Below are 15,627 nucleotides of genomic sequence, written 5' to 3'. Positions count from 1 at the left end.
AGCCCCAGTACCACCCCTGGGGGCAGCTGGCTGCCAGCAGGACCTGAGCCGAGTGTGCGGCAAGGGGGTGCCCTTCCTTCCACAGCGGGGGGAGGAGACCCCGGTACCTGCCCCTATCCCCCCCCGGTCTTGTGCCACCCTCGTCTCCCAGAACCCCAATCCCCCACTCCAGAGCCTGCCCTTCCCCTCCCCCTCTGCACCCCAACTACCCCTCCCTCTGCACCCCATTCCCCTCTGCCCTTCCCGTCCCCATGTGCCCCAGTCCCCCTGTGCATCCCAACTCCCCCTCCCTCTGCACCACATTCCCCTCTGCCCTTCCCCTCCTCATGTGCCCAGTCCCCCTGTGCACCCCAACTCCCCCTCCCTCTGCACCCCATTCCCCTCTGCCCCACCCCTCCCCTCTGCCCTTCCAGCCCCACTCCCCCTGCGCCCAGCCCCTCCCCCTCACCTGGAAGACCCGTTTGGCCCAGGTGCGGAAGGCTTCCTCCTGGGCACACAGCTCGTCGCCCTCCCCCATGGCCAGGATGCGCTCCCCCCCCAGCTCCTCCAGTCGCGTGTCCACGGCATGGGCGAAGGCACAGAAGTGGGGGTAGGCCCGGGAGCCCAGCCCGAAGACCGAGAACCTGGGGGGCACAGGAGACAGCAGCTGAGCCCCTGCCGGGGTTTTGCCCCAACCTCTGCTCCAGGATCACCAAGAGGGGTCCCCAGGGCCGAGTGGGGATGCAGGTCACCCAGTCACCTCCCACCAGCCCAGGGGACACGCTGCAGGACAGGGGGGAGCCCAGGGCTGGGCAAGCGGGGGCTGCGGGTCGGGAGTGAGGGGCACCGGCAGGGCTGTGGGGGGAGCCCAGGGCTGGGCTAGTGGGGGCTGCGGGTCGGGAGTGAGGGGCACCGGCAGGGCTGTGGGGGGAGCCCAGGGCTGGGCAAGCAGGGGCTGCGGGTTGGGAGTGAGGGGCACCGGCAGAGCTGGGGGGGACAGGTCTAGGCAAGCCAGGACTGTGGGTCAGGAGTGAGGGCCACCAGCAGAGCGGGAGGGAGCCCAGGGCTGGGATCACAACTAGATCGGGGGCCCTGCTGATCTAAGAGGCATTGGCAAAGGGGGGCGCCATGGCTGTTGGGGAGACACTGAGAGTGGGGGGAGGGTCTGACCAGAATGCCCCCGGGCCCCAGAGTGACTTTCCCACTCCCATTCCCTGCCTGCTGCCCGCACCCAAGGGGGCGTTTCCCGGCCCTCACTGGCTTCTCCAAGTGCCAAAGGGAATTTTCGGTAACATTTTTACAAAGCCTATGTGTGCCTCAGTTTCCCCCGGACTTTGCATTGCTCCCCAGTGGGGGCACAAGGGTTAAAGCTGCACTTGGAGCTGAACTGGGGACACAGGCAGAGGGGGCCAAAGGGAGAGTTGGGTGATATCTGTATGACACCTGCATGTGCCTCAGTTTCCCTCTGCACTTTGCACTGTCACTGAAGGGTTGAATCTCCTGGGAAACCAGCGCAGAAGGCAGGGGATTGGGGGCTCCCAACAGGGGGCTGGAGCGAACAGGGTCTCGCAGCCACCGGCTGAAACCGAGCCTGGCTTCACAGTACGTCCCCCAAGACAGAGATGCCAAGGGCCGAACCAGCCGTGCCTGGCAGCAGGAAACCTCCGGAAGGCAGGTAGTGGGAGGGAGCTGGGGCTGGTGCCGCTCGGGTGGCCCGGCGGGCACTGGCCTGCGGCTGGACTCCGGCCTCGCTGCGCTGACCTAGGCCCGTCGGACTGGCCGGGCGACTAGTCGACGGCTGCCGGTTGGACAGGCGGTCCAGCTGGTGGTGAACGTGCCCGGGACCATCGCCCCCCGCAGGGCCCAGCACGGCCTCCCGCAGGCCTCGCTGCTGGGGGCCGGAGAGACGGGGCGCTGCGGCGAAGGCCCAGCCTTGGAGTGTGGAGGCCACAGGCGGGTCTCTGGGGAACTGGGGGTCCCTGGGCCCGGCCTGCTAAGGGGTCATGCCCCTGAGCCTGGTGACAGGCCGGGCAGAGCTGGACCCTGCGGCTCCGTGACACCCCCACCCAACAGACAAGGAAACAGGCTGCCAGAGCCAGTCGCTAAAAGGGGCAGAGCTGGGGCCGGACCCAGGTGTCCTGGCGCCCCTCGCCGTGGGCATGGCATGCCGGGCTGTCCTGCGGGCGGCGCCTACCGGAGCGTGCCCAGGGCCCCGGCGCTGTCCGTGTTGCTCGACTCCTTCCGCTTCTTCTTCCAGGAGGCCACCAGCCCGTCGCTCTGCGAGACGCTGTTGAACCGGACCTTGTAGCTCCTGGGAGGGGACATGCAGTGAGCCCCCGGCCGGGCAGGGCACAGCTGGGCCCATCCTTCCTGCCCCAGAGCGGGGGCTGGCTGGCGGAGGGGGGCGGGGAATGGGGCGTGGGGCCATTCCTCTCTATGGGGCAATGGCTCCAATCCGCAGGGGGGTGGGGAATGGGATGTGGGGCCTTTCCCCTCTAGGGGGCACCAGCTCCGATCCAGCCCCAGGGTGGGGGCTGACTGGCTCAGGGGGCCGGGGGCCTTTCCCTTCTCGGGGGCGCTGGTGTGTTGGGTGCGTTCCCACAGTCCAAGGTTTGGAACATGCCACCTGCAGCCTTGCCCCAGGGCAGTGACCCCGGCCAGCCCAGGGACCTCGCTAACCCCACTGCCCCAGGCACAGGGGGCTGCCAGCCCCAGGGGGTCCTGACCGCTGGCCCAGAGCTGCCCCACACCTGTGGGAATCACTCACTTTTGTTGCTCAGGCTGCGTGGAGCTGACATAGGGGCAGGACATCTCCATCAGCGCCTTGGCAAAGCTCTGCCGGGAGAGAGGGGTCAGGGGCTCGAGCGGGCATCCCTGGCCCTCTAGCACTGCCTGCCACCCCCAGGCACCCCCAACCCTCTAGTACTGCTCCCCCAGGCACCCCCTGACCTTCTAGTGCTGCTCCCCTGGGCACCCCCTGGCTTTCTAGTGCTGTCTGCCACCCCCAGGCACCCCCAACCCTCTAGTACTGCTCCCCCAGGCACCCCCTGGCTTTCTAGTGCTGCTCCCCTGGGCACCCCCTGGCCTCTACGCTGTCTGCACCCCCAGGCACCAACTCCTAGGCACCCCCAACCTCTAGTACTGCTCCCGGGGTACCTCCTGGCCTTAGTGCTGCCTGCCACCACCAGGCACCCCCAACCCTCTAGTACGGCTTCCCTGGGCACCCCCTGGCCCTCTAGCACTGCCTGCCACCCCCAGGCACCCCCAACCCTCTAGTACTGCTCCCCCGGGCACCCCCTGGCTTTCTAGTGCTGCTCCCCTGGGCACCCCCTGGCCTCTACGCTGCCTGCACCCCCAGGCACCAACCCCCAGGCACCCCCAACCCTCTAGTGCTGCTCCCCGGGCACCAACCCCCAGGCACCTCCCCGGCCCTCTAATGCCAGCTTCCCACCCAACAATGGTCCGTAGGTGCTGGCCCCAAGACTCTGCCCTCTGGGGTCCCCCCCTCACCTCCCCACTCTCTGGCGGGTCGCCGTTGCCGAAGGTGCTGGTCACGACCAATACCAGGGTCTCATGCTCCAGGCTGACAATGTCGTACTCGTCCATGCAGACAACCTAGGGGATGACACTGGGGGTCAGTGGGGCCGGGGCTGCAGGGCAGCGGAGGGGGCCGATGTGCACTGCTGTGCCTGTCTCCCGCGCGGGGCAGGCAGGCCGCATGCTCCAGGCTGAGGGGAGGGATCCCTCTGTCCCCACCCACGCTGAGCCGGTGGAACTCCCTGCCACATGGTCTCGCTCGGGCCAAGTGTTCAGGCAGGGTCAGAGCGTCGGACGGTGCTTTGGATAACGAGAGCGTCCATCTGGCCGGGCTGCCTGCGACAGCACTGGGCCAGCGTCTGCTAGGGGCCTGGGGGGGTCTCCCTCTGGGCAGGGTCCCTTGGAGCTGCTGGGCCTGTCCCCGCTAGGGGTCCAGGGCGCCTCACCTGGGCTGGTTATTCCGTCACTGACCAATAGGGGTCTCCCCGTCTCCTCCAGAGCAGCTGGGCCAGGGGGCTACAGGGGCCTGGGGTGGAGCCGGCGGCAGTGCCTGGGTTGGTCCCGGCTCCCAGCCCCCCCTTGCTCTAGCCCCAGACCCCACTGCCCCCCAGAGCTGGAATAGAACCCAGGCGTCCTGGTTCCCTGCCCCCTCCCCCTCTGTACCCACCAGACTCTGCCCCCGCCGAGCTGGGAAGAGAACGCAGGAGCCCTGACTGCTGGATGTTCTGACCCACAAATCCTTCCTGTGGGTCGCACTGTGCTGGGGGCGATTGGGGGCCTGGGGCAGTGACAGGATCCTGGGAAACCAAATGTGGCAGGTTCCCCCCCATCTGAAAAGCATTTGGGGAGATGGGGGGACCTGGCAAGGGGCCAATGATCCAGCCACAGCCAGCCCCCCATCCTCCTCCCACCAGCCTCCTGTCCCCCAGCTCTCCACTCTCCCAGCCCCACATGTTCCCCCACCCACCCCAGCCATCCCCCATCCATCCCCTGCCCCACAGCCAGCCCCCCCCCACCACCCCCTGGCAGCCCTCTCCTAGCCCAGTCCCCCCCAGCAAGCCCCCGCACCCACCCCAGCCAGCCCCTCTTCCTTCCCCCAGCCAATCCCCACCCCATTCCCCTGCCAGTCCCTGTTCCCATTGCCAGTCCCCCTCTCCCCCAGCCAGCCCTCAACCAATCCCCGCTAACCTCCACCCCAACCAGCCCCCCATCCTGCTCCTGGCCATCAACCCTCTGCTCCCCAGGCAGTACCCTGCAGCCCCCCAGCCCCACCTTGGGGTCGAAGGCGTGCCGGAACAGCTCGCCCAGGTTCCAGGCGTAGGTGCGGGACTTGCCCGTCTCGGTGGCATACAGGATGGTGGCCTTGACGCGACGCGCCATCACGTGGACCATCAGCTTGGCCGAGATCTTCACCGCGCTGGGGGGAGGCCGGAGGGTGTCACCATGCCCACCCCAGCTCCCTCCTGCAGACCCCAGCCCTGGGCCCCTCCCGGGCCAGTGCTCGGAGCCAGCCAGGGCAGTGCCGGGCAGCTGGGTACTACGGCTACAAGCCACGGGGGAGGGGGGGAGAGGAGACAGCAGTGGGGCAGGATATGGCCTCAGTGCCTCTGCCATAGGTTGGCCGGGGCAGAGCTGGCCAAGGCCTCTGTCAGCCCCCCTCCCAGATGCTCTCTGCAGCCCCAAGCCCCTGCCATGCCCGCTCAGAGAGGTCAGGATGCTGCAGCTCCTGGCACCCTGAAGCGGCTGGCCATGCCCAGACACGACATGTCCTGCTGCCCTGCACGCCCGGACACACGTCTTCACACCCTGCCAGTCCTGCCATGCCCAGACACGACATGTCCTGCTGCCCTGCACGCCCGGACACACGTCTTCACACCCTGCCAGTCCTGCCATGCCCAGACACGTGTATCCATGCCCTGCCGGTCCTGCCACAGCTGGACACACGTCTTCACACCCTGCCAGTCCTGCCATGCCTAGACATGTGTATCCATGCCCTGCCGGTCCTGCCACAGCTGGACACACGTCTTCACTCCCTGCCAGTCCTGCCATGCCCAGACACGACATGTCCTGCTGCCCTGCACGCCCGGACACACGTCTTCACACCCTGCCAGTCCTGCCATGCCCAGACACGTGTATCCACGCCCTGCCGGTCCTGCCACAGCTGGACACACGTCTTCACTCCCTGCCAGTCCTGCCATGCCCAGACACGTGTATCCATGCCCTGCCGGTCCTGCCACAGCTGGACACACGTCTTCACACCCTGCCAGTCCTGCCATGCCTAGACATGTGTATCCACGCCCTGCCGGTCCTGCCACAGCTGGACACACGTCTTCACTCCCTGCCAGTCCTGCCATGCCCAGACACGTGTATCCACGCCCTGCCGGTCCTGCCAGAGCTGGACACACGTCTTCACACCCTGCCAGTCTTGCCATGCCCAGATACGTGTATCCATGCCCTGCCAGTCCTGCCACAGCTGGACACATGTCTTCACACCGTGCCAGTCCTGCCATGCCCAGACACGTGTATCCATGTCCTGCCGGTCCTGCCACCCCCGGACACACGTCTTCACACCCTGCCAGTCCTGCCATGCCCAGACACGTATATCCATGTCCTGCCGGTCCTGCCACGCCCGGACACACGTCTTCACACCCTGCCAGTCCTGCCATGCCCAGAAACGTGTATCCACGCCCTGCCGGTCCTGCCACAGCTGGACACACATCTTCACACCCTGCCAGTCCTGCCATGCCCAGACACGTGTATCCACGCCCTGCCGGTCCTGCCACGCCCGGACACACGTCTTCACACCCTGCCAGTCCTGCCATGCCCAGACACGTGTATCCACGCCCTGCCGGTCCTGCCACAGCTGGACACACGTCTTCACACCCTGCCAGTCCTGCCATGCCCAGACACGTGTATCCACGCCCTGCCAGTCCTGCCACAGCTGGACACACGTCTTCACACCGTGCCAGTCCTGCCATTCCCAGACACGTGTATCCATGTCCTGCCGGTCCTGCCACCCCCGGACACACGTCTTCACACCCTGCCAGTCCTGCCATGCCCAGACACGTATATCCATGTCCTGCCGGTCCTGCCACGCCCGGACACACGTCTTCACACCCTGCCAGTCCTGCCATGCCCAGACACGTGTATCCACGCCCTGCCGGTCCTGCCACAGCTGGACACACATCTTCACACCCTGCCAGTCCTGCCATGCCCAGACACGTGTATCCATGTCCTGCCGGTCCTGCCACAGCTGGACACACGTCTTCACACCCTGCCAGTCCTGCCATGCCCAGACACGTGTATCCATGTCCTGCCGGTCCTGCCACGCCCGGACACACGTCTTCACACCCTGCCAGTCCTGCCATGCCCAGACACGTGTATCCACGCCCTGCCGGTCCTGCCACGCCTGGACACACGTCTTCACACCCTGCCAGTCCTGCCATGCCCAGACACATGTATCCACGCCCTGCCGGTCCTGCCACAGCTGGACACACGTCTTCACACCCTGCCAGTCCTGCAACACCCAGAAATTCGTATCCACGCCCTGCCACTCTCAGACACACGTCTCTACACACTGCCATTCCTGCCACGCCCAGATACATGTATCCATGCTCTACCGGTCCTGCCATGCCTGGACATGTCTTCACACCCTGACAGTCCTGCCACGCCCAGACAGGCCTATCTATGCCCTGCCAGTCCTGCTATGCTCAGATACACGTATCCACCCCTGCTGCTCCTGCCACACCCGGACACACATCTTCACACCCTGCCAATCCTGCCATGCCCAGACACGTGTATCCATGCCCTGCCGGTCCTGCCATGCCTGGACACGTCTTCACACCCTGCCAGTCCTGCCATGCCCAGAGACGCGTTTCCAAGCCCTGCTGGTCCTGCCACACCCAGATACGTGTATCCACACACTGCCAGTCCTGCCACGCCTGGACATGTCTTCACACGCTGCTGGTCCTGCCACACTCAGATATGCGTCTCCAAGGCCTGCTGGTCCTGCCACGCCTGGACACCCCTATGCACAGCCCTGTGCGGGGGGGGTTGAGGGATGGGGGTAGGGGCAGTGCAAGGGGTGGGGCCAGTGCAAGTTCCCGGGACCGAGAAGGGGAGTTCTGAGGGGACGGGCTCTGCTCTTTCTCATCCCTTACACTCCCACCTTCCACCACAGGGCCCTCACTCCCCCCACCCCCACCCGCTCACCATCCCCTTACCCTTCCCACCCACTCCCCCCACCTGCTCATGCTGCCCCTCCCCCTCCCCTTCCCTTATGCCCCACCCCGAGGCCAGGCTGGCACCTACTTGGCCACTTCTTTGAAGGTTTTCTTCCTGGTGACGCTGGTGCCCTTCGAGGTATAAACCTTCCAGGCGTCCGGCTGCAAAGGAACCAGCCAAGTCAGCCCTGGCCAGCCATGGGGGGGAGGCGGAGAAGGGGCCATTCAGCCCACCAGGGCCTGGGACCAGCCATGCCTGACGGTCCAGGGGGCGGCCAGCCCCACTGTGCAGGAGGATAGGAAGTGTTTGGCTGTGCAGCACCCCAGGGAGGTGCTGGGAGGAGTCCCTGGTGGGGGGCTGGGCCCAGGTGGGGCTGCCTGGGAAGGAGAGGGAGTGTGTGGGGAGATGTGATCCCTGGGGTGGCACTGGGGGGACTGGGGCAGGGGGAGGGGCGATCCCTGGTAGGGAATGGGGGGAGGGACGATCCAGGCAGGGCCGGATTAAGTCTCCTGTAGGCCCAGGGCTATTAAATTTTCTGGGGCCCCTCCCCCCTGTATGCAAGTCTTTTTCCTAATTTAAAACAAAATGATCACCGTTATGGCATCGAGGCTATTAACGCTATACTAAACCTGCCTTTCAATTAACACAGAACTGTTCTGTGGTTACATTTCAGTCTTAAACCATGTAGAATATAGTTAATTCAAAACGGCTGACTTCGTACCTTAGAAAAAACGGTTACTCACTTCTCGTAACTGTTGTTCTTCGAGACATGTTGTTCACGTCCAGTCTGACCAGGTGCACGCGTGCACGCGTCCACAGTAGCCGGAAGATTCTTCCCCTAGCAGCAACTGTGGGGTCAGTCTGAGGGCCCCTGGAGTCGTGCCTTCATGGCGCCCAATATCGAGGCCTGCTGACCCGCCACCCCCTCAGTTCCTTCTCACTGGCCGCTCCAACAGAGGGGTGGGAGGGTGGGTGTTGGAACGGACATGAACACCACACCTCGAAGAACAGTTATGAGACGGTGAGTACCCGTCTTTTATTACCATTCACTCTCGAATGCTTGTTCCCGTCCATTCCAATCAGCTGACTCACAAGCCCAAATTCAGGAGGTGGGGTCGGAGTCATCCACTGATTGGAGCACGGCTCGTCAGCTGGCCGCATCGCCTCTGGCCCACTGGGTAATCGCATCGTGCGTGGCGAAAGTGTGGATGGAGGACCAAATCAGCGCCCTGCAGATTTCCTGAGTGGGAACCTGACCCAGGAAGGCTGTTGATGAACCTTGAGCCCTGGTGGAGTGTGCAGTGATCGGGGGTGTGGGAATCCCCACCAGGTTGCAGCACTTGCGGATGCAGGACTTGATCCATGATGAAATGCATTGTGATGACACAGGCAGGCCTTTCATTCTGTGCACCACCGCCAAGAATAACTGGACCGATTTTCTGAATGGCTTCGTTCTCTCGATGTAGAAAGCGAGCGCCCTGCGGACATCTAGTGAGTGGAGTCTCTGCTCCCTGCTGCTAGAATGCGGCTTAAGGTAGAACACTGGGAGGAAGATGTCCTGGTTAATGTGAAACTGCGATACCACCTTCGGGAGGAAAGCAGGAGGAGGTCTGAGCTGCATCTTATCCTTATAGAACACAGAATAAGGGGACTCTGAGGTTAGGGCCCTAAACTCAGACACCCTCCTGGCCAAGATTATCCCCACCAGGAACGCCACCTTGTAAGAGAGGTAAAGCAGGGAGCACTTTGCCAAGGGCTCAAAAGGGGGTGTGGTGCTCTGTACCTCAGAAGAACATCCTACACTCCCATGTTCATCTTTATAAAATGATTGTGTGGTATCCAATGCAAAGTTTGTCATGTTGTGTGTCTTCGGAAGGCTCATGATGCACTGAGCATGGCTGTTATAGTGATGTTATAGGTTGTAATTTCATGTACGTAGTTATGAGGCTGAAAATGTGTCCTCATGGCTTAAAATAAGCCCAGGCAAAAACTCTCCAAGAGGAGAGAGGCCGTTCACATCTCATCGGGGGGGGGGGGCGGGGTATGGGACAAACCCCGCCCAGCCTCACAGAAACAAAGGACACTGGGCTAGGTAGCAACAAAAGAATCTGTTAGACTCTCGAGGGAGTCACCTCCCTTCCCTTGGTCAGTTTGGGACTACGATGAGGTAATGCTCACCTGACTGTGAAGGGGGGAGGGCAAAGCTAAGAGGGCAGAAAGGACGTGATAAAAGGGGGAGACATTTGCCATGCTCTTCCTCTCTCTTCCACCTACAGCTACAGACACCACCACCACCAAGTGACTGAACTGCTGATCAAAGGGGAGAGTCTGGCCGAAGGGCAACCAGCCAGCCTGTGGTGAGAAGCATCTAAGTTTGCAAAGGCATTGAAAGGTCAGCTTAAAATGCGTTTTGCTTTTATTTCATTGGACCAAATCCAACTTATGTTTTGACTTTTAATCACGTAAATCTATCTTTATAGTTAATAAATCTGTTTATTCTACCTGAAGCAGTGCGTTTGGTTTGAAGTGTGTCAGAGACTCACCTTGCGATAAAAGCCTGGTACATATCCATTTCTTTGTTAAATTGATGAACCCATATAAGCTTGCAGTGTCCAGCAGGCATTACTGGACACTGCAAGATGGAGGTTCTTAGGGTTGTGTCTGGGACTGGAGATTTATTGGCTAGTGTCATTCAGTTGTACAATCCAAGGAGCAGTTTACATGCCAGAGGCTGTGTGTGACCAGCCCAGGCGTGGGGGTTCTCACAGCAGAGCAGGGTAAGGCTGGCTCCCAGAGTCAAGGATTAGAGTGACCTAGCAGATCACCGGTCCGGATAACACCAGAGGGGAACATCATGGGCGGGTCCTGTGAGTCTAGACAGGACCAGGTTGAGGTCCCAGACTGGGACGATAGGGTATAGCCTGTTGAGCCCTCTGAGAAATTGGCTGACCAACAGGTTAGCAGAGACAGAGCGGCCTCCGCGCCCGGGTGGAAGGCCAAAATGGCGGCTAAGTGCACCCTTATTAACAATAACAAAAGCTCCTGCTGCTTCAGGTGGAGGAGGAAGTCCAGAATGAGCAGCACTGAGGTGAGCATCAGGGACGAATGATTCTCCACCGACCAGCCTGAAAATCTCACCCACTTGTCAAGTATGTGGCTCTCGTAGAGGGTTTCCTGCTGCCAAGGAGGACCTGTCCAACCTGGTCTGAACAGGAAAGCTCTGTCGGGTTCAACCATGGAGCTTCCACGCTGTGAGGTGAAGCGACTTGAGGTTCAGATGCTGAAGATGACTGTGATCTTGTGTCAGAAGGTCCGGGAAGAGTGGCAGGGTGATTGGGGCTTCCATGGACATGTCTAGGAGAGATGTGTACCAGTGCGGATAGCACCAGCCTGGCCCTATCAATAGGACCTGAGCTCATTCCCTCTGGATCTTGAGGAGCACCTTGTGAACAGGCGGTATGGGCAGAAAGGCGTATTGGAGAAAACCTCCCCATGGGAGGAGGAACGCATCCATGCTGGAGCCTGGACTGTGATTTTGGAAGGAGCAGAACTGCTGGCTCTTCCTGTTGTGACGTGTGGTGAATAGGTCTGGGGAAAGCCCCACCTCTGGAAGATCGAAATCGCGACACCCAGGCAAAGGGACTACTCATGGCCATGAAACGACTTACTGAGGTGGTCCGCCAGCTCATTTTGTACCCCAGGGAGTTGCGACGCTTGGAGGTGAATGTTCTACACAGAAGTCCCAGAGCATTAGGCCTTCCTAGCACAGGGGAGAGGAGCGTGCACCCCCGTTTGTTGATAGAGAACATTGCAACGGTGTTGTCCATCATGACTGATATGCATTGTCCTGTTAAGTGTGCTCAGAAGGTCTGGCATGCCAGACACACCACTCTCAGCTCTCTGAAGTTGATATGGAGAGCCAGATCTGACTGAGACAAGAGACCTTGAGTCCTGTGGTCTCCTAGATGTGCTCCCCAGCCCACGTCTGGTGCATCCGTCACTAGCGACAGAGACAGCTGTGGCCTGGCAAAGGGTACCCATGAACACACCTCCTGAGGGTCGAGCCACCACAGGAGAGGGTCAAGGACTGGGTGAGGTAGGGTCCAATCCTGTCCAAGCTGTCCCGGGCTGGTCGATACAGCGATGCTAACCATGACTGGCGTGGTCAGAGCCTGAGTCTGGCATGCTGCACCACATCGGTACAGGCAGCCATGTGTCCCAGAAGCTCCAGGCAGTTTCTTGCTGCGGTGGTGGGCGTCCTTTAAGTCGAAGGCAGCATACCAGTCTGCTGGATCCAATGAGGGAGTCTGGGAGGCCAGAGAGACCATGAGGAACCTGAGTTTCTTCATGAACTTATTGAGTTCTTGCAGGTCCAGGATGGGCCTGAGGCTGTCTTTGGCTTTCGGTATTAGGAAATACCATGAATAGAAGCCCTCGCCCCTGTGCTCCTGAGGAACCTCCTTCACTGCCCCTAGAGATAGGAATGACTGCACCTCCTGGATAAAGAGCTGCTTGTGAGAAGGGCCCCTGAAGAGGGACAGGGAAGGGGGGTGGAAGGGTGGGAGGGCACAGAATTGGATGGCGTATCCCCTCTCTACGGTGTGGAGGACCCAACGGTCTGAGATGATCCGGGGCCATGCATAGCAGAAAGGGGACAGTTGGGACGAGACGGTAAGGCGGGGTGGATCCAGTCTTTGACATGGTACACCGTCCTCAACCATGCTTTCAAAAGCCGGTTTGGGCCCTGATGACAGCTTGGCTTGTCCCAAGCCTTGGCCAGAGGGTTGACGTGGCCTTCTCCTGCCTGTGCTGTTTCTCCTTCTGGACCTGTCCTGGTGGTTCTGGTGACCAAACTGCTGAGAAGGCTGCGGACGGAAGGGTCCCTGCTGCATTGATGGTGTGTCGAGGCCCAGGGACCCGAGGGTGGCTCTGGAGTCCTTTCGGCTGTTTAGCCTCTGGTCCATTTTCTCCAAAAAGAGAGTCTCCCCCTCAAAAAGCAGGTCCTGTATGGTCTGCTGGACCTCGTAGGGGAGACCAGAAACCTGGAGCCAGGAGCCCCGTCTCATGGCTACTCCTGTGGCCATAACCCTGGTGGCAGCATCTGCTCCATCAAGTGCCACCTGCAGGGACGCCCTGGAGATCAGTCTCCCCTCCTCGACCAAAGCCGAAAATTCAGCACAGGAGTCCAAGGGGAGCAACTGCGTGAAGTTAGCCATTGCCGAGCAGGCATTGTAGGAGTACCTGCTGACAATGGCCTGCTGGTTCGATATTCAGAGTTGTAGTCCCCCCGTTGAGTACACCTTTCGCCCGAATAGGTCTAGTTTTTTAACGTCCCTATTCTTGGGGGAAGGGCCCTCAAAAACCTAGCCTCTCCCACTGGTTAGCAGCATCCACCACCAGAGACTCAGGCCGGGGATAGGAATATAGGTGTTCATAACCCCGGGAGGGCACAAAGTACCGGCATTCGTTACCCTTGGCAGTGGGTGGGAGCGAGGCTGGGGCCTGCCACAGGGTCTTAGTCATGTCCGTGATTGTCTTTATAAACGGTAAAGCAATACGGGAAGGGCCAGAGGGGGCCAGGATGTCAACCACAGGGTCTGCAGCATTTACCACTTCCTCCGCCTCAATGCCCAGACCCTGGGTGACCCGGTGCAGCAACTGCTGTAACATCCTGGAGTCTTCCAGAGCGGGGGCTACGGAAGTGCCCGCCCACACCTCATCTGCTGAAGAGGAGGAGGAGACCAGCAGGGGAGGTGGTCGCTCTCTACCATGCCCACCCAAGGGATCTCATGACCCCAGGGGGACTGTGATCGGTTGGCCTGGTCCCAGTGCCGTGAAGGGTGCAGGTATTGGTGCCGACGTTGGGTCCCATGCCGGTGCCGGCGTAGACGCCTGGTGTAGCATCTGCGCCAGGATCCTCATGGACGTGGTTGCAGCCAGCGTCGGTGCCGGTGCTGTCGTTGGTGCCGAAGGTGCAGCCGGCACCGCAGAAGCAGTCTGAACCTCCAGTGCCAAAGGCATTGTTGAGGGCGGCGCTGTGGCCGATGCCGATGTCTGTGCCACGGCCAATGGCATTGACGCCGGATGTAATGGCTGAGTTGCTGGTCGTGGCGGGACAAACGTTGCAGGCGCCACGGAGGCAGCTCCCGAGCAGGATCCCTGCTCCAACCGTGGCCCTAATGGAAAACCCACCGAGTCCAAAAGGGCCACTGAGCCGGGTTGTACCATTGTGAGGCCACTGCATTGGGCGGGACCCCCATGGTGCCGTGATCTGGACCTTCTGCTCCCGCTATAGTCAGAGCGGTACGAGTCTGACTCTGATGTTTCAGAACAGGAGGACCAGGGTAGCGCTGCACCTCTCGCTGTAGAGCGTCGGGAGCCTGGCGACTGACTGGGCTCCCTAGACGGAGATGCTGGTGTCGGGGGTACTGAGGTGACAGGGATCGGCTTTCCCTTTGACTGACTGGGGTGCCGGGATGCACCCTGTGGTGCCAGCACATCCTCTTGCCTCGGGGGTGAGACCGGTGCTGTGAGTCTCAGCAGGTCCTGAGCCGCCTCAGAAGCCTCTGGGGTGGACAGGAGCGGCAAGTGCTCCGAGGGGTTCGGTGAGCGTGACGGGCCCGGACTCGACTGCCTCACTTGGGCAGGAGTCGATGTAGTCCCACTTTGAGCCTCGGAGCCGTGGCCCAACTGAGGTGCCATTGATGGCTGGTCCCTGGGTCTTGCCGAAGGGGATCGGCCTCTTTCTGTCCTCTTCTTCTACGTTGGCGACTGGGACCGGTGCCGAAGGCTGGAGTGCTCCCGGGAGGCTCCATGACGGTGTCCAGCCTCCTTGGCAGTGTCTTTCTTCGATGGCGGATCTCTCGAAGAGGGCGCCGGAGCCCTCCGCGCCAAAGACGACATACTGGGAGCAGGATCTCCAGCGCCCGGGTCCGACTGAGGTTGGAGAGCTGCCTCCATAAGGAGGATCTTAAGCAGCGGCTCCCTCTCTTTAAGGGTTCCCGATCCGACTTCCCCACAGATCTTGCAGCTCTCTCCCAGACACCGAAAAAAGGAGGTGTGGGGGTCACTTTTCTGCATGCGCTTCGCACAGTCCTGGCAAGTCTTGAAGCCCAGGGATCACGGCGTGCCTCCGTGACAATGAAAGGGGGGAGGGAATGATGGGGAGGACCCCCCATAACTGAAACTTAAAAGTGAACTATCTACCCTATACTAACAGTGACAGAGTAGGGAGTATTTACTGTCTGCATTGATACTGGATGGGGATGGGAAATAGGGGGGTGACTTCACTGAGGGACGACACTTGACGGCCCGCATGTAAAGGCTGGGCCCAAGAGGGGACTGGGGCCAGGTGACACCTTCTGCCTGGGAAACTGGACAAAGGCTGGAGGAGGAGCCGGGGGGTGTGGCTGGGGGAGACGGCTGGAGGGGGTCTCCGTTTGGAGCTGGCTGGGGAGACGGGGGGGAACCTGGGTCTGGGCTCCGCACCCCCCAAGAGGGACCTGACTGAGGGGTCCTGTTCTCTGTACCTACAAGCTCTGTTTTGGACCGTGTTCCTGTTGTCTCATAAACCTTCTGTGTTATTGGCTGGCTGAGAGTGTGAATTGCAGGAAGTGGGGGATGCAGGGCCCTGACTCCCCCACACTCTGTGACAACTGGTGGGCACAGGTGGCACAGGTGGGATGTACTGCACCCCGCGAATGGCGCTTTCTGCAGTAAGTGACTGGGGAGCAGTAAAACGAAGGGGGATTAACGAGGACCAAGCGTGCTGAAGGCTCAGAGAGGGGTGGTTTCAGGGGGCGAAGAAGCTACGTTTAACCCCTGGGAGTGTGTGACCAGCGAGAAGGACTGTTGCAGTAACGGGGCCCCCCTGGAGACTGCGGTGAG

General features: G+C 61.2%; 1 protein-coding gene across 1 annotated transcript in view; it reads right to left on the bottom strand.

Annotated features, from left to right (window-relative positions):
• Positions 1 to 15,627, bottom strand: part of NOS3 (nitric oxide synthase 3) — a 65,108-nt gene that overhangs the window by 15,099 nt on the left and 34,382 nt on the right. Inside the window, 6 exon segments of the mRNA XM_043509828.1 lie at positions 449 to 623; positions 2,174 to 2,290; positions 2,747 to 2,814; positions 3,490 to 3,594; positions 4,789 to 4,933; positions 7,828 to 7,901. Coding sequence (XP_043365763.1) covers positions 449 to 623; positions 2,174 to 2,290; positions 2,747 to 2,814; positions 3,490 to 3,594; positions 4,789 to 4,933; positions 7,828 to 7,901 — 684 coding nt within the window.

The sequence above is a fragment of the Dermochelys coriacea genome, chromosome 2 (assembly GCF_009764565.3).
Source record: "Dermochelys coriacea isolate rDerCor1 chromosome 2, rDerCor1.pri.v4, whole genome shotgun sequence".
NCBI classification, from domain to species: domain Eukaryota; kingdom Metazoa; phylum Chordata; order Testudines; family Dermochelyidae; genus Dermochelys; species Dermochelys coriacea.
The sequence above is the reverse complement of the archived record's forward strand: the minus strand, read 5'-3'. Positions and strand labels throughout refer to the sequence as shown.